We start from the raw sequence: 22,488 nt of genomic DNA, 5'->3' as shown, positions 1-22,488 counted from the left end.
GCTCCGGGAAAAAAAAAAAAAAAAAATCTATTGTGTTGGTTGGCAAAAGAGGGTGAAGCAGCACTGAGGGGATATGGATTTCAAAAATACATATTAAGATACATTACAATAGATCACTGTTGCAAGCCCCTTTTAGCTGAGAGTCTGTAAAATAAAGTCTCTAGGACTACTTAAGATATTTTCTCCCTTGGGGTGCCTGGGTGGCTCAGTCGGCTGGGCATTCGACTTCGGCCCAGGTCATGATCTCACGGTTCATGGGTTCGAGCCCCATCAGGTTCTGTGCTGACAGCTCAGAGCCCGGAGCCTGCTTTAAATTATGTGTCTCCCTCTCTCTCTCTGCCCCTTCCCTACTCACTCTCTGTCTCTCAAAAATAAACACTGAAAAAAAAATTTTTTTAAATGATATTTTCTCCCTTTCACAGAAAAATGTTTAAATAAATGCACAGACATATAAAATTCTAAACACAAAACTCAAGGTGTTTTTAGTTTTTTTAAACATATGTGATATACTTAACTCAAGTCTTGTAATATTCCAACCCAAAACCAAAGAACAACCAGGTTACTCCTAATTTGGTTCTACTATTGCTTCAAAATACTGAAGCTCCATTTTAAGTAAGACAAAGAAGTGAGACATAAAGTCAAATCTTTTGGCCGTCGTTGCCTACTCAACAGCACCACTACGGATGAAAAGACAAACCAAAGTCAAACCAGTCTGTCTGGCTCTCATTAGCATAGCCTGTAAATGACTGGCAATCCATACACTACTTGTCATGAGTAGTGTCATGAGTTTGAGGGAAATTTTATGGATTTAATCTCTCCCCAGTCCTCATTTCCAGAGACAATTATCAAAAGCTAGTTGTATTCATATTCAACTCTTAGAAAAAGATAAATGATGTCTACACCATCAGCTCTCACCCCTAAACGTTCCTATCATATTTCAGGTTAACTTCTAAGACTGGACTTGGATAGGGAGTGACAGAGGAACTGTTAGAAAAAGGGCTCTCCTACCAAATGCGGCCTCCCTGTTCTATCCCCTCACCGCAAAAATAAGCACATAGAGAAATTCCAGAAAGCAGATTCCTCCTTTTCTTTACCAAACTAATCCCATCTCGCAGTGTCTCTTCATTTTATTAAAACAAACTTTAGAACAATGGAAAGAAATACACCTTAATATCAAAATCCTCCATGCCTAAAGGACCTCGGTGAAAATTTGTCAAGATCCTTTCTCATGAAAAACTCTCATACACACAACTTTCATGAATCCCCTTGAACTGTCAAGGTTAAAAATCCTTGCTCTGGCCTAGAGAATCATGTGCTTCTCAATAACCCTATCTCCTCCTTCATGGATGGGAGCCACCCCAAACATCACATCTGAAACGTAAAGAACAAAATGAAGGCTCCAATTGCACCTGATGCTTTCTACCTCTGTCAAATGTCGGTTCTGCCATTTTTCAGCAATGCTCAAAGCATTTGTTTCATTTCCTTGACCACCCAAATTGGGTCTTGTCCAAACCCCTCCTCTCTCCTTCCTTTCTTCTTTTCTTTAACTGAGCCTAGAAGCTTATAGCCAAATCAATTTGTAAATGAAGGATAAATGTTTGCCTGAGAACAAAAGCTCCCAGTGAACACTCACCCTCACCACCCCTTTTCCAACTCAAGATGTTCAGGACACTGCCAACTAACTGATGTGGTCGTGGGCTGGATTAGAAAACAAGAACAGAATAAGGACACTCCATTCAACCTTTTTGTCTGGGGCATTTCCTGGGTTTTTCACTGGTATTTAACACCAAGACACAAGGCTCATTTTTCATTAAAGTTGCAAGACTTTCACTCTGCCCAGTTTCAAATGGTGTAATTGATCTGCATTGTCTTCTTAAATAACCCAACTGAAGGACACTGCAGCTTTAAATATTTCAGTGCTAGCTAGCAAATAGACTCCATTGCAATATGGCTCTGAAGGTCGCGTCCTATTGTCTCTTTGCTCTAGAAAAACAATGTCTAAGTCTTTCTTCTAGGTAACATCGGAAGAGTTACCCCTAGAATTTCCATTCTCCCAACTGGGTCCCTGGAGGAGTTCGCGAGTTTATTGGAATCTCACACTCATAATTTTCCCGGCAGGGGCAATATGCTGATTGCTATTAATGATGCCAGCACCTTAGCGAGACATAAACACATGTGTTCACATTAGTTTAATTGAGCATATGCAACTGTCTGAAATAGCACCACTCAAGGGCTGTTAACCTCTTTAAGAGTAGGCCCAGGGTAGTTTAGGAGTGGATGGCTTTCAGGCGGCACTCTGAACCCAGGTTGCATAACCTGAAATGTGTAGCTACTTAAAATGACAGGAATCTCAGTCTACTCATCCTGGGACCATGCCAGCACCTTGCACCTTTACTTGTAAAATAAGGTCAAAATAAGAGGCACACGCATGGTGAAGGAAAAAAATAAACCAAAAGAAAAAGGCCCTTTTCTATCTTATCAGGGCGCTTAAATAGGATTCCTCAAGCAGTCACAATGTTCCCCCACCCTTGTCCCCGGAACTAGAGCAGCCCCGGTGAAATGGAGGCTTTGGAAGGGGAGAAGGGAGCTGGACATCGATGCCTTTTTTTAAAGAACAAAAATCAGTGGACGATTAAATGGCAGGGAAGAAGGGGCAAAGAAGCGAGGTAGAAGGTGTGTGCAGGTGCAATGGAGCATTACCTGAAATGGCAACAGATTGTTACCATTATCCGTCCGGAAAGCGTTATCCTCCATCCAGGACTTGGAGGTGAGCGGGGCCGCGCGGGGGAACTTGGGCGGCGCGATCACATTGCTGGAGAAGGGCTTTTTGAGCGGCGAGATGGGGTTGAGCGGTGAGGGCACCCCGACACCCACGCCCACGCCCACGCCGACCGCCCGGCGAGGGTCCCGGCCAGCGGGCAGGCCGCCCCACGGGTTGGATGGCGCGCTCCAGGCGGCGTTCACACTCTGGTGCGTGTTCCAGCTGGACGAGGCGGACGAAGCGGCGGCTGCGGCTGCGGCGGCTACTGCAGCCGAGGACGAGGACGGCTTGCTGGTCATGATGGGCTGGTGGCCGTACGCCGCGGCAGCACTTCTCTGCGTGTAGGGCGCCTGGCTGGGGCTGGCGGGCGAGCGGCGCTGCTGCGGGGGTTGTGCCTGCGGGGGCTGCGCGGGTTGCGCGGGCTGCGGCGCCGGCGGCGGCGGCTGCTGGTGGTGCTGGGTCTGCGCCAGGCCGATCTGCGGAGAGAAAGTGCCTCCGAAGACTGGGTTGACGTGGTGCGGGAAGTTCTGGAAGAGCATGGTCCCGTTGACTGGGGTGATCCCCTGGAAGAAGCTGTCCTCCACCGCGTTCGTGGTGCCCGTGGACCAGGTGCTGCCGAAGGACGGCGACAGCGACGCGCCCGGCGCCGCGGGCTCCTGCGGCGGCGGCGGCTGCTGAGGGGGCTGGTGGAAACTCAAGCCCGGCAGGAGCGGCGATTCCATCTGCATCTTGTCAGGACCGTTGGGGGCCGGCGGGGCCGCGGCGGGACTGAGGGCCGGCACTGCGCTACTGTCCTCCGGCTTGGGGGTCTCTGAGGAGAGGGGCGTGGACGGGGCTTCGGCTGCGCTGGGTTCGGGCTGGGGCTGCTGCTGCTGCTGCTGCTGCTGCCGCTGCTGCTGGGGCTGGGGCTGGGTTTTGCTTTTGTCCATCAGTAAATCATCCTGCATGGTTTGCGCAGCTGAAACGGGAAAAAAAGAGAGACGCGTTATTGTTAATGTGATCGTTAATGCCCCTCGCTAAAGCGGGCGGGTGTTTTACTTGCGAAAATCCAGTGCCACCGCTACTAGCCAATTGCAATGCAAATCCATAATCTCCCATTTAGAAGAACAGGTCGGGCTGGGAATGGGGGCGGGAGGGGGGGGGGGGGCTCGTGCAAGGTCTCTAAAAATACTGTGAGAGCGTCTTCACCCTTTCTGATGTCTTGGTTCCTTTTCTGTATTAGTGAGAGATGTGCTTATAAGACAGAAAGACAGCAATTTCGCCACGTCTCTTTTCCCTTCACCGGAACTCAGAGCGTTCACCCTGCAATGAGAAACTGATTCTGGTTCCTGTTTTTTCCCAAGCACCACCCTCCCCCAGTTATTTGCATACGTCAATAAATACTGCTGCGTCCTTCAGCAAGGTTAAAAAGACACCGCACACGACCCTTTCTTCCCCCTTCCCTGCTCCGCACTTTAAAGAAACAGCCGTCTTATCCCTCTTGATTAGCAAACTGCCTTCTTGCGTTGATAATTGTTTGATTTAGCAGCAGCGAACCGCGAGGGAGGAAATCCTTGGCATTTGTTAGGAGGAGGATTCAGCTGCACAATCATTCTCTGGCCTCCCAGTAGCTGCAGCTACTCCATTTTGTTAGGAGACATAAAAAACCACCGTTTTAAAAGAGGTAAAAAAAAAAAAAAAAAAATCTGAAACGTTCGTGTTTGCTTCGTGTTACTCCAAGGATTGGAGTTTTTCTGCTTATTCTCCAATCTTCTTGTCTCCAATTCTGTCACACAAGAAATTTCTTGGCTTCTCAGTGGTTCAGGTCTCAACAGGAGCCTGAGAATTTCTGTGCAGAGTGGAGAAATGTTCTGGTTGGGTTTGAGGTCAGAGAGAGAGAGATAGAGAGAGACAGACTGACAGTGAGATGGGGTAGGGGCGGAGCTTTAAAAAAAAAAATCCCCCTGAGATTTAAGTAGAAAGTCAAGATACTTATGAGGTTGCCAGATTTTCATTTTTGAATCCTCCTGATGCTGCCTTGGTCACAAGACTGGCAAATTTAGAATCCATTCTCTTATCACTGGTATTAGCAATGAAAGATTATGGTTTGAAGACCCTGAATTATGCTAGCAAAAGCGTTAAAAATAGCATAGTACAAAGTCCCAAATTCTCATACGTTGTAATTATAGTGCATTGCCATCACTGCTTCATTTAGCCATATAAGGAGTGTATGGTATTTTCCATCTCTCATAGAAGGGCTATATTCACCTCTGCCATACAGCCTGTTTTCCCATTCAAGGATGAAAATAGTAATCACTCAAAATCAGGAGATTTCCATACACATAGTTATCACTGAGTTAGTCTGTCCTTTAGAACATATTAAGTGTTTTAAATATATGAATATTAAGTGCTGAGACTCTGAAAACAAATATTTTGAGATGTTAAAGAAGCAAATGACCAAACATACAATTATTTTTAGATGATGATTCAGTATAATTGCAACAAAGTTATTAATATATATATAATGCAGTTACTTAATTAACTCAGATACTTGGGAAGCATCTTTCTCAGAATACTTGTGAAAGGACATTCAGATATACACAGAAGCTCTGCCTTTGGACATCCTCATGATAAATGTTATAAAATAAATGTATTGGAAAATGGAGATGCCACCACTGTTAGCCATTAAGCAAAATATTCAGATCAAGAAATGGAATTAAAAGTTCTATTTTATTAAAAAACTATCTTTAAAATGGTTACTCATTCATTTTAAAGTTTCATACACAGTCAAAAAATAGTGGGCTGAACGAAATGCTTCATAGCCACCTTACTCTCTACTCTTTCCTCCCCTTCAACCCCCCCCATAAAAACCCAGCCCAATATACCTCACAAATTGTCAGCTACTACCAATAAAACCTACATAAGATTGATTTTATGTTTCTCAGGTCCCTTGGTCTAAAACAATGGCTTTGATCTGTATTGTAAAATACCACACAAAGAGGCAAGCAAAGCTTGGATTCACAACAGCACAAAGTTCTACCGCTGCCAAAGAAAATGGACATAGAAAGACATTTTCAGACTTGGTTTAAGCAGTGCTGCAGTAAACCATTATAATCTGGGGTCTGAGTTGCTTCCAGTGGGCTAGAATCGTCTTTACAATAGCCATATCATCATGGCTGAAATATGCATTTGATTATAATTTTAATATTCAGCTTATCCGATGCTTGTATTGATGCTTTCTGTAATGCCTTCAGTTTAAACTACATGCTCTTGATAGAAAAATTAATGCTGTACTATATAGCAAAAAAGCTAAAAAAGTAAGCTGGACTCAGAATATTTTATAATATACAATTAATATATTTATTGAATTAAATTTTTTTTATCATACCACATACCAGGAATACCCATTTCTCATCACAACACTCCTTAAAGATATAAATTTCACTTTCTGCATAAATTCATTCTGTCAAGGTCAAGACCCATCTTTAATAAATAAGACGCTTTTAAACAAAAGGAAAGCAATAGATTAAGATAACATTTACAAAGTTAACATACAGTGTCTCTCAGCAACTGCTCGTATAGTTTGTTTGGGTGTGTTTCTTTTTTTCTTTTTTCTTATTTACAGCAAAGTCCGAGAAATAGACACCTCCTTCCCCTCCCCCCACCACACACACAATAGATCTTCCTTCACATGCAATCACCCAATCTCAAGTAACAAATTCTTAGTAGCAGTTACCTTTGAGTGTCCAGTTTTTAAGGATCGATAAAATTAAAAAGTGTACAGTATTTATTTTCTTCTTTCAGGTTGATTATGTGACCGCTCTGGCAAAAGCACTTTGACAACTGTAAGAGGAGAGGGCATGCGCGCACAAGGAACTGTGGGGGCTGAAGTCCTTCACTAGGTACTCTGCCTGATTTAAGCACGTTCCGCCAAGGAAAGGAGGAAGCCTCGAAAATACTGATTCCAAGGGGAAGAGATTGTGCTCGGATTACGTTATATTTTCCTACCAATCTGAATCACAAATTGTTGAAATGAAAAGGGAGAAAAATAAATTGGTTTGTCAACTTGATTTAGGAAGCCAGGTTAAAAGAGAAACTGAATTGAAGGACTCAAAATAAATGAACCCATCAGAGCTACCTTAAATGGTATTAGCATAGTGATGACTGGGTAGCCAGCAATAGGAACCCTATCCGAAGAAAAGAGATTGGGATGGAGAGGGCAAGGGGAGGGGAAACTACTAGGAAAAGATAAATGCTTAAAATCTGACCATCCTTAAAAAGAAATATTGTAATATTACAGAATGAAAAATACCTTTATAAATATGATATTAACCATGGAGATCAGGTAAAAATAGGTTTCAGTCACAAATTTTTGACATCCACCAAGATTTCTTTGTATTTGAGTTTTCGATGAAGGCATAAATCACTTACAATTCTACTTGACATGCTCTGAATCAACTCACCTCATTATTTTACTTGTCAAAATGAAAGTTTACTTTGCATTATTCATACAATGATCAATCAAATAAAATTCAACTCTTTTAAGCTAAGACAATATTTGGTGAAATTTTAAAAAATAATTTGAAATTTAGTGTTTCATTGCATAGGGCAGTGACTTCTTTATTCAAAACAAAAAGTAAATACAGTTTCTATTTTTCAAATCAAAATTTTTTTTTGGGGGGGGTATACTTTTTCTATCTTAGCCTTATGACTCCAAGGCTGGAATCTCACAGCATATTAACATCAGTTTTTATTATCCATAGCTTCTGAGAGCAATAGTTCAACTACCAGTTTGCTCACGTAGGCAGAAGATATTATTTCTTTGGGATTTGGTTCAATGCCATTCACCCAAGGGGTTCAGAGTAAATGTCAGTTGATGACTATACTGATTGAACTTGGAACTAAAAATATTAAGCATCATTTCAAACTGTCTTAATTCTCTATTTCCTTTCTTCACCAATTAGAATTATAGTATTACCAGAGACTACTAATTTGTAGCATTAGTGGTCTTTGTTTCTAGTTATTTCTAAGGAAAAAAACAAAACAATTTAAGAGGAAAAAAATTATTGTGAATCAACCTGTGAAAAGCTCTTTTTAAAAGAACTAAATGGACTTCTTATTCCTACCGTGAACTTATTTTATATTCCCCATTTTTTCTATTCCTCTACTCTCCTAAAGAAAGCCTTACTTCTGCCAACATGCTGTATTTATCATTTGCATTTCAGAGTCTGTCAGGATCACTCAAGGTTAATCTTATTCCTGAAGACTTCCCTTCCCATACCAAACTTCTATGTTTTCAAGTACTTCAATTAAGTAAAAGAAAGTTCCCTCATAAAATCATTATGAAGACTTATTTAAAAAAAAAATAGACTTTAAAATTATTAATGTCAAGATTTTATAGGTAGTAATTATTTTTTCAAGTTTATTTATTTAGAGAGAGTGCAAGTGGGGGAGGGGGAGAGAGGGAGAGGGAGAGGGGGAGAGAGAGAGAGAGAGAGAGAGAGAGAAAGAGAATTCCAAGCAGGCTCCACACTGCCAGAGCAGAGCCCGATGGTGGACTCAAACCCACAAACCATGAGATTATGACCTGAGCCGAAGTTGGATGCTTAACCAACTGAGCCACTCAGACGCCCCTATTGGTAGAAATTCTTAAGTTATTCAGGTGTGCTTGAAAGTGGTTTACATGGGCATTTATTAATCCACCTGACCACAAGTGAAGGTCTAATAATAATTCACACAATAAAGAAAAATAAACTTTGGCCCCTGACCCTCGATAAATGGCAATCAGTAATTAGCACTGCCCACACTTAATGTAATTGTATTATATTTGAAAATGAAGTAATTCCTGCTCTTCCTTTCCTAAAATAAGCATTCAAATCTAAAAAGAAAATGACTCAAACAAAAATGCCAAGGTGTAAATAAATACCAAACAAATAATAAATTATAGAAGGAGCCCCAACAAGAAAAAAGAGCTTCCCTACTGAAATCCTATGTTTTATTTAATCAGAAAGAAAGCACTGTCTAAAATTTTGTCTTCAGATCACAGTGCTTAACCATCTATCGCTTTGAATGGTCATGGAAGGCTGTCAAAATAGAGATTGCAGAGTTAACTCATTGAGATATACATGGATCAAATACATCTTTCTAAGCTTTCTTCCATTCCTACACTACTCACATCTGTACTCAATGTAGTACATGTGAGTCCTGGGTAATCGGTGGTTGCTCCAAAGATGTTTGCAGAATGAATGGATGAATAAATAAATGAACGGATGGATGGATGGATGGATGGATGAAATATAGTTTTTGCTTATCTAAAACAACCAAGATTTGAGTAAGCATTAAATTATTCTCCATTTAGAACAGCAATTACTTTTTCATCATGAGGAGTATGCAGATCATTTGATTATCATCATGAAATAACATTCATTCAGCTCTAATTGAACAGGAAACTTTGTTCCCATCTAAAAGTTTACAGTCTAATAAAGACACACACCTCACCTCTCCACAGAAACTGCTTCATTAAGTTCTCAATAGTACTCAGAGCTAAATCCAGTGGATGTTTTGTCAGTCTTTATCTTGCTTGATCTTGCAGTAACACTGACATAACTGACCATAATTGCTGGATATATCTTCCCTTTGCTTCCTTCATGCCGTCCTTGGTTTTCTCACATGTAGGGTTATGTGCCCTCTAGCATATGGGTGCTCTCTCTCACTAGCTCTCAATCTTCTTTGCTAACTGACTTTAAATACTGAGTTTCTCAGGGTCTAGGCCATTTTCTTTTCTTTTTAAATTATTTTAATGTTTAGAGACAGAGTGCCAGTTGGTGAGGGGCAGATAGAGAGAGAGAGAGAGAGAGAGACAGAATATGAAACAGGCTCCAGGCTCTGAGCTGTCAGCACTGAGCTCAACCCAGGGCTCGAACCCATGAACCGTGTAATGATGACCTGAGCCAAAGTAGGACGCTTAACCAATGGAGTCACCCAGGCGCCCCTACCCTAGGCCAGTTTTTTTTTAATATTTTAAATTTTTTATTTATTTTTGAGAGAGACAGAGTGCGAGCAGGGGAGGGGCAGAGAGAGAGGGAGACACAGAATCTGAAGCAGGCTCCAGGCTCTGAGCTGTCAGCACAGAGCCCGATGTGGGGCTCAAACTCAGGAACTGCGAGATCATGACCTGAGCCGAAGTAGGACGCTTAACCAATTGAGCCAGCCAGTCACCCCTCTAGGCCATTTTTTCATCTCACTCTGTGAGTGGCTTTCCCAACTATAACAAAAGAACCAGGCTTATCCTATTGACAGCTATATTCCCAACATCTATCACTGTGCCTAGCACATAGTAAATAGATATTCAGTAAATATTTGTTAGATTGGGATGACTGGGTGGTTCATTCCGTTAAGCATCCAACTTTGGCTCAAGTCATGATCTTGCAGTTCATGAATTCAAGCCCCACATCAGGCTCTGTCAGCCCCGCTGACAGCTCAAAGTCTGGAACCTGCTTCGGATTCTGTGTGTGTGCGTGTGTGTGTGTGTGTGTGTGTGTGTGTGTGTGTGTGTGTCTGCCCCTCCCCCGCTCACGCTGGGTCTCTCTCTCTCAAAAATAAATAAAAACATTAAAATTTTTAAAAAATATTTGTTGGATTAAAGTTACATTTATGTGCAAAGGGCCAAGAATGCCAAAACAACCTAGATGGCAAAAATAATATACCTAGAGGACTTACACTACTAGATATCAAGACTTATAAAGCTATAGTAAGTAGGCTACAGTTATTGGCACAAGGATAAGCAAAAGACACGTGGAATAAAATAAAAAGTCCAGAAACAGATCCACATATGTATGGTCACCAGATTTATGAAAACAGTAACACTGCAGTATTGAAAGGATGTTTTTTTTCAATAAAGGATATTGGAGTCAACTGAATATCCATATGGAAAAAAAAAAAAAGACTTTCACCCTTGCCACACCATACACAAAAATCATTTCCAGATGGATTGTAGGCCTAAATGTAAAAGGTAAACAATAAAGCCTTTAAAAGAACATAGGAGAATATTTTCATGAGGTTGGAGTAGGCAACAATTTTAACAGGTCACAAAACCAATAACCATAAAGGAAAAATTTAATAAACTAAACAAATTAAATTAAGAACATCTGTTTACCAAGGACAGAATTAGAGTGAAAACTCTTGGAAGGAGAGAAATATATGCAATATGTATATTTTTCAACAAAAGACTTAGAATATATAAAGGACCCTTACAAATTAATAGTAAACATCTCAAAGAAAAAGACAAGCGACTTCAACAAAAGACATTCAAATGTTCAAAGAAAGTATATGAAAAAAGTACATGATTACCTCACTAATCATCAAAGAAATACAAAATAAAACCAGAAATGCTAAAATTGGAAAAGGCAGATAATGCCATACCTTAGCACAGATGTGGGAGCAACTCAAACACTGCTGGCAGAAGTATGATTTAGTATAGCTATACAACCACATTGCAAAACTATTTAGCAGGATCTACTAAAGCAAACATTCACATACCTTAAAACCTAGCAATTCTGCCTCTGGATATATAGCCATCAGAAATGCAAACATATGTTCACCAAAAGACATGTTCAAAGCAGCATCAATCAGAAATAACCCATACCTGGAGACAACACAAATATCCATCCACAATCAAATGGATAAGTGAATTTGTGATAGATTCATATAATGGAATATCATAAGGCAAAGATAATGAATAGACTCTAATTCCATAGAACACAGATGAACTGCATGCATACAATGCTGAGTGAAAGAAGCCTAACAGGGCAAAGTACATACCATATGATTTGATTTATATAAAGTTCTAAAAAAAACCTAATTTATGGGGGCACCTGGATGGCTCAGTTGGTTGAGTGTCCGACTTTGGTTCAGGTCACGATCTCATGACTCATATGAGTTCCAGCCCAACATCACATCAGGCTCTGTGCTGACACCTCAGAGCCTGGAGCCTGCTTCAGATTCTGAGTCTCAGTCTCTCTCTGCCCCTTCCCAACTTGCACCGGCGCTCTCTCTCAAAAATAAATAAATGTTAAAAAAATTTTTTTAATAAATAAATAAAAAGAATTTTAAAAACTAATTTATGGATTAGAAGTCACCATAGTAGTTACCTCTGTAGAGAAATAATGACTGGTAGAAGACATAAAAAGGACTGCAGAGATGCTGGTGATATACTGTTTTCTTGAACTGGATGTTGTTACACAGGTGTATTTATTTTGAAAATTCAGCAAACCGGACATTTATAATATAAGCACTTTTCTGTATTTTTGTTATATTTCCATTAAATTTCTAAAATTTACATATATACTTGTAAAGATTGACTATCTTCTCTAAGTTAAAGAGAAAAAAATAGCACAATATGGCCAAATAAAAAAAGGAGCCTTAAGTCTAGGTCATGGAGCTAGATAAATAAATGGGGGACTCCCTACATGCCAGGACTGTCCCTACGGGTGCTACATGCAAAGATGAAAAAATCCAAAGTCCCTTGACTTCAAATACCTCGCAATCTAAGGAGGGAAAAGTCATTTTGGTCAACTATGGTAAATTAGATATCCTCTAGGTAACCTAGAAAGATTTTAAGATTGTTAAAGCCCAAGGCAATTTATAAGCAGGAAATCCACATCCTCTGAGTGAGGATCTATTAAGCAATTCTAGCTCAGACTAAGTTTGAGAACATAACAAGAGAAAAGGGAGCAAAAAGGGAGCCTGGTGAGCCAGATGTGGTTTGGTGGGCAATCTGGAGAGCACCTGGAGTTCTTTATGTTTCTTGCCTCTCCATTAGCTTTTGGTTCGTGCATTCATCAACAATTTTATGAAAGGCCTCCTAGCTACAAAGTAGCAATTCCAGAACTTCACCTGCTTTTTTTTATTGATCTTGTAAGAGAAAACTGAGGCCATTAGACAGTAATGCCCTCAATTTCTCAGCTGCCTAGCACCAAGACCCTCCCCCCACCCCCTTCACAAACTTATCTGTAGTCCCCTCCATACTTCCTTTCCTTCTATTTCAGAGGAAGCTGAGTTCCCCCACAGGTCCACAATTAATCACTCCACCTGTAGTCTAGAGCTTATTCCTTCTAGTTTCCTTGAGACCTAGTTCATTAGTTTATTATTCCCAACATTCTCCATCCCATTCACGACAGGGTGTTTGAAAGAAGCCCCTATATCCCAGCTATGCTTTCATTTCCAGTTGATTCCCAAACTTAACTGCATGTGGCTTCTGCCCCTACCATCCTGCTAAAAAGTGCTCGTGCTACTGATCTTACTAAACTTACCAATGACCAATTGACACTTCTCAATTCTTATTTTATTTGCCATTCATCCTTCATAAAACACTTATAAGCCGAATTCTAAGATGGCCTTTCAAGATTCCAGGCCAGAAGGACAACAGGAACCTTAGTCCTGTAACTGCAATTCTGCCAACAAGAATGAGCTTGAAAGCAGATTTGACAACCTAAACAGAGGACCCAGTCATGCTGCATCAGATTTCTGATCCCTAGAACCGTAAGTCATAAATAAGCTTGTGTTAAGAATTAAGCTTGAGGGGCGCCTGGGTGACTCAGTCAGTTGAGCGGCCGACTTCGGCTCAGGTCATGATCTCGCGGTCCGTGAGTTCGAGCCCCGCATCGGGGTCTGTGCTGACAGCTCAGAGCCTGGAGCCTGTTTCAGATTCTGTGTCTCCCTCTCTCTGACCCTCCCCCATTCATGCTTTGTCTCTCTCTGTCTCAAAAATAAATAAACGTTAAAAAAAAAAATTTTTTTTAAAGACATTAAGCTTGAGGTAATTTGTTACACAGCAGTAGCAAACTAACTCCAGACTGTTCTGTTTTCTTTGAAGACACTGCTTTCCTGGTTCTTCGGTTCTTAAGTTTCTTCTGTCTCTTGGATACTAGATAGATCTTCCCTCAGGGTTCTCCTAATTCTACACTCTCCCTGGACAATGTTATATTCATGAACTGGGAAACAGGAGTTCACTGCTATCCAGGTTTTCAGATGAAATCTTTTTGCTAAGCTCCAAACAACTATTTAACAACTTCTCTATCTCAGGATCCTGCAGCACCTCTTCTCACACGTGCCTTTGCCTCTATTCCTGGTTTACTTATCTTTCTCCTACTTAATGGGACCACCAACCATCTAGTCACTGAAGGTAGTAATTTGGACATGGTTTTGTCTTTTCTCTTCTCACTCACTGAGGGACAAGTCCAATTGGTCACTAAAACCTATTACTTAGGCCTCCTAAATTTCTGCCTGACATCCCCTCCTCTTCATTCACAGCCAGTTTAACACTACATCTGAACTATGGCAGTATTACCCTAATGTCTCTCATCTAGTACCCTTTCAAATGTGGCCTCCACACTAAAGCCCAAGTAATCACTCAAATACAATTTTATTATGGTATGCCCCTTCCTAAAATTCTTTACTTTCCCCCTGCCAAGAGGATAAAATACAAACTTAACTCTTCTACTCTTCTTCCCAGCCATACCTAACTACTACAGGTCCCTGCACGGACCAAGCTCTTCTACCATAATGCCTCTGCACATATTCCTTCTGCCTGAAATACCTTTCTACCTCTTGATAACCAACTCTTACTCACCCAAAAGAACCCAGTTCAAACCTCTTTGAGGCTTTCCCTTGCCATGTGAGAATTGCCCATTCCCTCCTTTATATCCCTCCATAATACAAACATACCTCTATTAAAATATTCTTCATGCTTTAGTATAATTATTTATTTGTACATCTATCCTTCCTAGAAAAGATTCAAGATCAGGACTCTATTCATCTTTGTAAGCCAGGCACTGGGCCTAAAACTTAGAGATAAAATAAAAGTTTATTAGATAAAAGTTTGTTGACCAAATCAAAGAACAAAGTTCTTTTAGCTCAATTTACAGAGGCTGAAAGCACTTATTTAACATTAGGTGAAGAGAAATTCTCTTTCCATTAAAAGTATTTCAAAAACACTAGGTTTGATGACATTATAACATTTAATGAAGATACTCCATACTAAAATTTGGTGGAATTAATTTACTCTTTCTCCTATTACAGGACATTTAGTTTGCTTACAAATTTTCACTATGTTTCAAATTGTTACATTAAGCCATATTTCTAAAGAAAAAATTACTTGTTTGAAAGGCAGAACATTAAGGCTTTTGATACATATTAACAAATTATTTTCAAAAGGTTGAAGTTTATGGTTCCTACAGAAATTAAGTTCTAATATGAAAACAGTGCATGATTAGTGTATATAACAAAGAATATAGTTACTGTTCTGATAATAACCTAATGTGGAAGTTTCTATTCTTTTGATATGCCAAATAAAATTAAGTCTCTTTCAGCATCCCAGTATATTCAGTATTTTGTCATTCGTCATCATACCTTCATGTGATAAGGAAATATTACATATAAGTCTGTATACTTAGAGCCTATGATTATTAGCTGGAGATTCCATTTCAAATGTCATGCCAATGTGTATGCACATGTATTCCATTAAAGAAAAAGAAACATCAACAGCCTTCATCTATATTTCCTACGTTTCTAGACTTCAATTGTAATTAATTTTATTTTAAAACTGAATATTCATGAAGGTGGACAAAAAAGTACAAATTTCCAGTTGTAAAATGAGTCCTAAGGATGTAATGTACAACATGGTGACTATAGTTAATAATACTACATTGCATATTTGAAAGTTGCTAAGAGAGTAGACCTTAAAAGTTTTCATCATAAGATGGGGCACCTGAGTGGGTCAGTCGGTTGAGCGTCCAACTTTGGCTCAGGTCATGATCTTGCAGTTTGTGAGTTCAAGCCCCACATCAGGCTCTGTGCTGACAGCTCAGAGCCTGGAGCCTGCTTTATATTCTGTCTCCCCTTCTCTCTGTCCCTCCCATGCTCATGCTCTCTCAATTATAAATAAACATTAAAAAAATCTTTTTAAGTTTTCATCATAAGAAAAAAAATTATAATGATGTGTGGTAATGGATGTTAACTTATTATCGTGATCATTTTGCAACATGTACAAATACTGATTATTTTGTACACCTGAAACTAATATAATGTTCTATGTCAGTTATACCTCAATTTAAAGGGGTGCCTGGGTGGCTCAGTTGGTTGAGCATCTGACTTTGGCTCAGATCGTGATTTCATGGTTCGTGGGTTCGAACCCTGCGTTGGGCTCTGTGCTGACAGCTTGGAGCCTGGAGCCTGCTTCAGATTCTGTGTCTCCCCCTCTCTGCCCCTTCCCCAGTTGCGCTCTGTCACTCTCTCAAAAATGAATAAACATTAAAAAAATTTTAATATTCATATATATATTATGTATCTGTATTCATCTTAGGTCTAAATAATGCACAGTGGCCTATGTATTTTTATATAAAAAGTTTTATGCATCAAAAATTTGTGAACTTGGGGCACCGGACTATCTCAGTCAGTAAAGCATGTGACTCTTGATCTTGGGGTTGTAAGCTCAAGCCCTGTGTTGGGTGTAGAGATTACTTAAAAATAAAATCTTAAAGAAAAAATTTGTGAACTTATGGAATAACTAAATTTGTACTCTTAAGAGATGTGCCCCACAAAATGGGTGAAGAGGAGTAGGAGGTACAAGCTTCCAGTTATGGAATGAATAAAGGCATAAAATAAAAGTCACAGGAATAAAGAATAAAAGGCACAGCATAAAGAACATGGTTAATAGTACTGTAGTAGCCTGTATGGTGACAGATGGTGGCTACACTTGTGGTGAGTACAGCACCATGTATAAACTTGTCCAATCACTATGTTGTACACCTGAAACTAATGTAGCATTGTGTGTCAACTATATTAAAAGGAAAAAAAAGTATCCCACGCTATTTTTAGATTTTACTGAACTGCAAATTGAGTCCCCTCACTACAATGTCATCTCCCTTTATAAACTGATATGATACAGCACCCCTCCCTCTAGTCAACTAGAGCTTATTCATTTTCCTACTCTTGTCATGGTTACTGAGTCATAAGAACCCTCTGAAAATATTTCAGGAAATATGGTTAAGTTTTATACAGGTCATTTTTCTCTCCCTATAATAACTATATTTTATATTTCAAATTTCCATTTTAAAAAATTATTCTGACAGGCCACATGTACTTTCAGAAGACTTCAGAGAAGCAAACCCTACCCCCATTAATGTTTTAAGTTGTCTTCAAATCTGACAGGTTCACCATTTCACTTTAAATGCTGTTCAAAAGCCACCCTCATTAAATGTAATCAACAGGCACCTCTCAAGGAGCTGGCTTCCAGTTTCAACTTCTATCCCCAAAGTTTTAGCTTTGGCTCTGAGCACTTTCCCAAGAGCTTTCCAAACACCTGCTAGACATTTTCATGCACAAGGTTCGTCATGTCACTCATCATTATCTATAGAACAAGAGTCAAACACTTACCCTATATTTAGGATTCTCTTCTTCTAATCCCAACCTATGTTCCCAGATAGCATTATCCCCACTTCTCCAGGCAAGTTGGTCTACTCAGGGTCCTGAAGCTTACTGTTGTTACCGATCCCATATGGAATGCCCTCCTCATCCTTTCTACTTATCTTAATCTCACCTTTTTTCACAGCCTCGTTCAAACACCAGTTCCTAACATCAGTTCCTATCCGTATCACACATTTGTTGCTTTGTATTTCTATTTATCTCTTCTGGTATAATTATATTAATCCCCAACTTGAACCCTAGGCTTCTTGGTGGAAGGCATGGCAAAGTCTGGTATTTTGCAGGGAGCTCAGTAATAAAAGCTAACATTTATGGAACGCATAGTGTGCTAGACAAAATGCTAAGTGCGTTCCACGTATTAGTTCATTTAATCCACGTAAAAAACCCATTAGATAAATACTGTTACTATCCCTAATTCCAGATGACAAATGGAAACTTAGAAAGGTGATTTACCTGCCCAAGGTTGTAAAACTAGTAAATGTCAGATCTAGTACCTAATTTCAGGTTTGTCTGACTCTAAAGCTGTCTCTTTGTTAGTGACTCATAAAAGCAGATCCTCTTGTCCTATTTGATCCACAGAGCCCAGAACACAGCTTGGGCTTCAAAGCTGTGAAAAGAGGGCAAATTGTGGCTCAGCAACTTTTCTTTCTCCCATTGATACAAGCCTTTTATACAATGACCTTTGCCTGAAAACCAGAGATAAGCTCTAACCAAAGGATTCCAAATTCCACCCATGGGCAAGACCCAGTCCCACTCTAGGGTGTTCTAAAAACAGCATGTCTTCAAGAGAATGAATCATCAAAAAAACCTGATTTTAGTCTTCAGGGATCTCAAGAGCAAGACCGGTCTAGGCCTGAAAATGATGTAGAAAGCCTTTCTTTGCCATAATCTCTGCTTTAAAAGCCAGTAATTTATAGGTGCTGTACAAGTTAGTGATCAGAGGGATCATCGAAACAAAGGGAAGGGCAATGGTCAGTATATCTACCCAGGTAACCCTTGGGTCCTAATATTTGAAACCAAGTAGGATTTGCCTTACATTGACAGACGGGATTACACTTTACCAAGCTTCCTCACCTTTATTATCTCACTTGATGTTAACGGCCCTGTGCAGTGGAGAGACAGCAGAGGTCCCTCATTGTGCAATGCACCAGAAGGCTAGTGGAGAATGAAATCTAGTATATGTTCTGCTCACTCAGCTCATGAACCTTAATGTAAAGCTGCATCTGCTTGGAAGAAGAGGCACCTTTTCCTAATTTCCATAAAGGGACTGTATGACCAGGTGACAGCCCCAAGGATAACTGTTGGAATCCCCACTTTAAACATGTAGATGTCCATTGTACCTAAATAAAGCTAGAAAAAATACAAAATAGAGATGTGGAAACTCAGGCTCAAAGACGTTTCAAGATATAGTTAATAAGTAGTGAATCTAAGATTAGAATTCAAGTCTTCCAACTCACTAGGTGCATGCTTTTTCAACTACACTACAAGTCTCCCTTTGGTTCAGTTAATACAGGCTCTCTGACTTCTCATGTGGTCAGACTAGTATCTTCAGCGCTTTGCTGCAAACAGCTGAACCAAAATCTAGAGCTTTTTGGTGTAGCTCTGTCCTAAGGCCATAACTGTTCTCTCACTGAGGAAACTGAGAATCAGATAAGTGTGCCAACTGTACCAAGAGGGATACTATAGATGGATCTCCCATCACTTCTGAAAAAACAAATTGGACCATCTGCCCTAATGTTAATGGATTGTACATCATCACAGTGGCAGGGAATCAACATTATTAATATTATGGGAGGTCGTGTATGGAAAGGACATTGGATATGAAATCCAATTATCTAAATTTAGATACCAGAATTACCACTTGTTAGGTGCCTGGCCCTGGGAGATAACAAAAACAAATATTAGGCACATCTATTTGCCTTGCCATGTACTTTGTTTACATGATGAGAAACTGCACACAACCCTAAGAGATTATGTACCTTCATTATCCCCATTTCACAGGTGAAGATACTGAGACTCTGAGAAGTCCAAGTAACTTACCCTAGGTTATACCATTGGGAAATGAAGAAGCCAGGATTCAAACCGCACAATCTGATTCTAAAACCTATGTTCTCAATTTCTTAGTCTTTGTTTCCTCTAGAATTAAATAGGGATAATAACAATGGCTGCCCTACCTAAGTCAGAATTATATTAGTGTGTATGAGGGCATTTTTAATAAACTGTAAAGTAGTAAAGGTCAATGTATGAAATCCAAAGCTAATACTGACAGGCAGACAGGTTTACCTGGAATATCTACATTCAAGTACAGATTTGTCTCCTTTCCACTTAATATTGAGAGTCAAATGACCTATGTTAAGCCCATGCTTCTTGTAGCAACACTGATCTTGTTATCCAGACATTTCACAGCCCACCTCTTTCTATATCCTGTGTTCTCTACCATGGAAGCCGAGTACAGTGAGACATATCCTTAAATTGCTACAGGATACAGATTTTATTCTTTATTAGTTTCAAAATTAGTGGACTGAGAGAATTTCTTCATCATTTGGTGATGACAATGATGATGATGTTCATACTAACTGATCACTTAGTCTATGTAGGCATCTGGCTAAGCATTTTATATGCCTTATCAGTTAATCCTCATAATAACTCTAAAAAGACAGAAGCTATCATTATACTCATTTTTCAGATAAAGAAACCAGGGCTTAGAAATGCTAAATAATTTGCCCAAGGTGACATATCCAGTCAGTGAATAAGCCCAGGTCTATTTTGATTCTAAAACTCAAGCTCTAAAGTTTAACTCTTATCCCTTACCTCTTGCCACACCCAGAGGACTTACAGTGCCCACCTTTTCTTCTTTACAATCAGGCTTCTGCCTCCCATTGCTTCTTCCTTTAGTGACTGTGTATTTTCCAAACCAAAACTGAAAACATGTGATCAGACAATCTTAAAGAAACTCCAGAAGAATCCAGCACCTGGAGTTATCCTTCTCCTCCATATGATCACCTAGAACAAGCCCTATTAGAGCATTCTTGGCTTTTCTTTTGAGCCCAGGCCTGGCTCAGCTTAATGTTAAACCATCTCCTTTAATGTTAAACCCATCTTCACCCAAAAGCCTGAGAGTATCTTAGAGAATGAGACCTCAATTAGTCTTGTTATTCTGAAAAATTCCTCTCTTAAAAGAAACAGATGAAAGGAAGAAAAGTTCTACTTTATTTATCTATCTATTTATTTATTTATTTAAAGAAGGAGTGAGAGTGGGGGAGGGGCCCAAAGAGTGAGAGCAGGGGAGGGGCCGAGAGAGAGAGGGAGAATCCCAAGCAGGCTCCGTGCTGTCAGCACAAAACCCAATGTGGGGTTCAATCCCACAAACCATGAGATCATGACCTAAGCTGAAATCAAGAGTTGGATGTTTAACCGACTGAGACACCTAGGCGCCCTTTTTCTTTGTTAAATAAGAAGTCCTTGGGACATCCCTTTGAAACATCCCACACCCTTCCAGCAATGGCCTCTCCTAGGGAGAGCAGAGGAGGAAAAGAGTTAATCTCTTAAGGGAAAGACATTGTTTTGTCTCTCCTTTTATTAAGTTTATTTATTTAAGTAATCTCTACACCCAACATGGGGTGTGGGGCTCAAACTCATGACCCAAGATCAAAGAGTTGCATGTTCTTCCCACTTAGCCAGCCAGGTGCCCCTGCCTCTCCATTTTAAAGTGGCTCTTGTTTCAGATTCTGTGTCTCCCTCTCTCTGACCCTCCCCGGTTCATGCTCTGTCTCTTCCTGTCTCAAAAATAAATAAAACATTAAAAAAATTAATTAATTAATTTAAAAAAATAAAAAATAAATAAAATAAAGTGGCTCTTAGTTGCTGTTTGCACTGCAGGTACTCCCTACAAAAGAGAGGACAAAGGAAAAAAAAAAGTCCTAAATTTCACTTACAGAAATAATTTGCAAATTCATCCATTCAACACATTTATTGAGCACCTATTATGTAGTAGGCTCCCAGCATTCACAATTGCTCTCTTCCATCTAAATACAAGATCAAGAAGGCTCAAAAGCTGTATACAAGAAAAGATCTTCCTGCATAGGGGAAGGAAGGAATGGTTGTTGGAAAAATAAAAATAAATAAGAAAGTATCAGATAAATGTAAGTGCTATAAAGAAAAAAGGTGACGTCTGCTCGCTTTGCCAGCACATATACTAAAAATGGAACGATACAGAGAAGATTAGCATAGCCCCTGCGCAAGGATGACACACAAATTCGTGAAGCGTTCCATATTAAAAAAAAAAAAAAAAAAGAAAAAGGTGATGTGATTGAGAGAATCTGATTCTCTCATTAAAGGTCTCCATGAATTGAACTTGCTCCTTAATTTAAAAGGACCCATCCAGGCAAAGACTGGTGGCATAGGATGGAAAGGGAACAGCTAATGAACAGATCCTGATGGAGGAGGAATAAGACTAGAGCAGAGATTGCCAAACTTTTTCTGTAAAAGAGCCACATGGTCAATATTTTAGGCTTTGTAAATCACAGAAGTTCTCCTGAATATAACTGGTTTTGTTCCAGTTGTTACAGTTGTTTTACAATCCTTTAGAAATGTAAAAATCATGCTTAGTCCTCTGGCAGTATAAAAATAGGCCTCTGGCAAAATTTGGCCCTTGCCTTAGTTTTCTGACCTGTTTTAGAGGAACAGCTATCTACTGTAGCTAGAGGGCAAGTAAACAACGAGGAAAGTGGTACAAGATGGGATCTGAAAGGTAGGCAGGAGCCAGATCATGTAGGGTCTTTTAGACTAAGCTAAGACTTTGGATTTTTTTCTAAGTGTGATGGGAAATCCCTGGACAGTTTTAAGTAAGGCAGTAACATGATCTGCTTTAAGCTTTTAAAAAGACCACTGTGGTTCTCTGTAGAGAACAGATTGCATTTGGGATAAGAGTAGAAACCAAGGGGCACCTGGGTGGCTCAGTTGGTTAAGCGTCGACTTCGGCTCAGGTCATGATCCCACGGTCCGTGAGTTCGAGCCCTGCGTCGGGCTCTGTGCTGACAGCCCAGAGCCTGGAGCCTGCTTCCGATTCTGTCTCCCTCTCTCTCTGACCCTCCCCTGTTCATGCTTTGTCTGTCTCTATCTCAAAAATAAATTAAAATTTTTTTTAGAAGTTAAAAAAAAAAAAAAGAGTGGAAACCAAGAAATAGTTGATTAGGAGGCCAGCTATTGTATCATCCAGGCAAGCAAAGAGGGTGGTGGTGGTAAAGATAGAAAGTGAACTTAACACC

General features: G+C 39.9%; 1 protein-coding gene and 1 non-coding gene across 10 annotated transcripts in view; one reads left to right on the top strand and one right to left on the bottom strand.

The window, feature by feature from the left end:
* Positions 1 to 22,488, bottom strand: part of CPEB3 (cytoplasmic polyadenylation element binding protein 3) — a 189,843-nt gene that overhangs the window by 151,965 nt on the left and 15,390 nt on the right. For 6 of the 9 annotated variants that reach the window (XM_060642033.3, XM_060642029.3, XM_060642026.3 and 3 more), the window contains one exon: positions 2,701 to 3,719. In XM_060642033.3, the coding sequence (XP_060498016.1) occupies positions 2,701 to 3,708 (1,008 nt within the window). In that variant the 5' untranslated portion in view covers positions 3,709 to 3,719. Of the gene's footprint in view, positions 1 to 2,700; positions 3,720 to 3,949; positions 4,064 to 6,476; positions 6,604 to 22,488 lie in introns of those variants that run through there. The other 3 variants (XM_060642027.3, XM_060642030.3, XM_060642032.3) reach the window with 2 other exon arrangements.
* Positions 21,393 to 21,499, top strand: LOC132685715 (U6 spliceosomal RNA). Its single transcript, XR_009613284.1, has one exon. It is a non-coding gene; the product is annotated as a U6 spliceosomal RNA (small nuclear RNA).

This window comes from Panthera onca, chromosome D2, assembly GCF_046562875.1.
Source record: "Panthera onca isolate mPanOnc1 chromosome D2, mPanOnc1 haplotype 2, whole genome shotgun sequence".
Classification (NCBI taxonomy): Eukaryota; Metazoa; Chordata; class Mammalia; order Carnivora; family Felidae; genus Panthera; species Panthera onca.
Note: the sequence above shows the minus strand (reverse complement) of the source record. Positions and strands in the feature narration are given on the sequence as shown.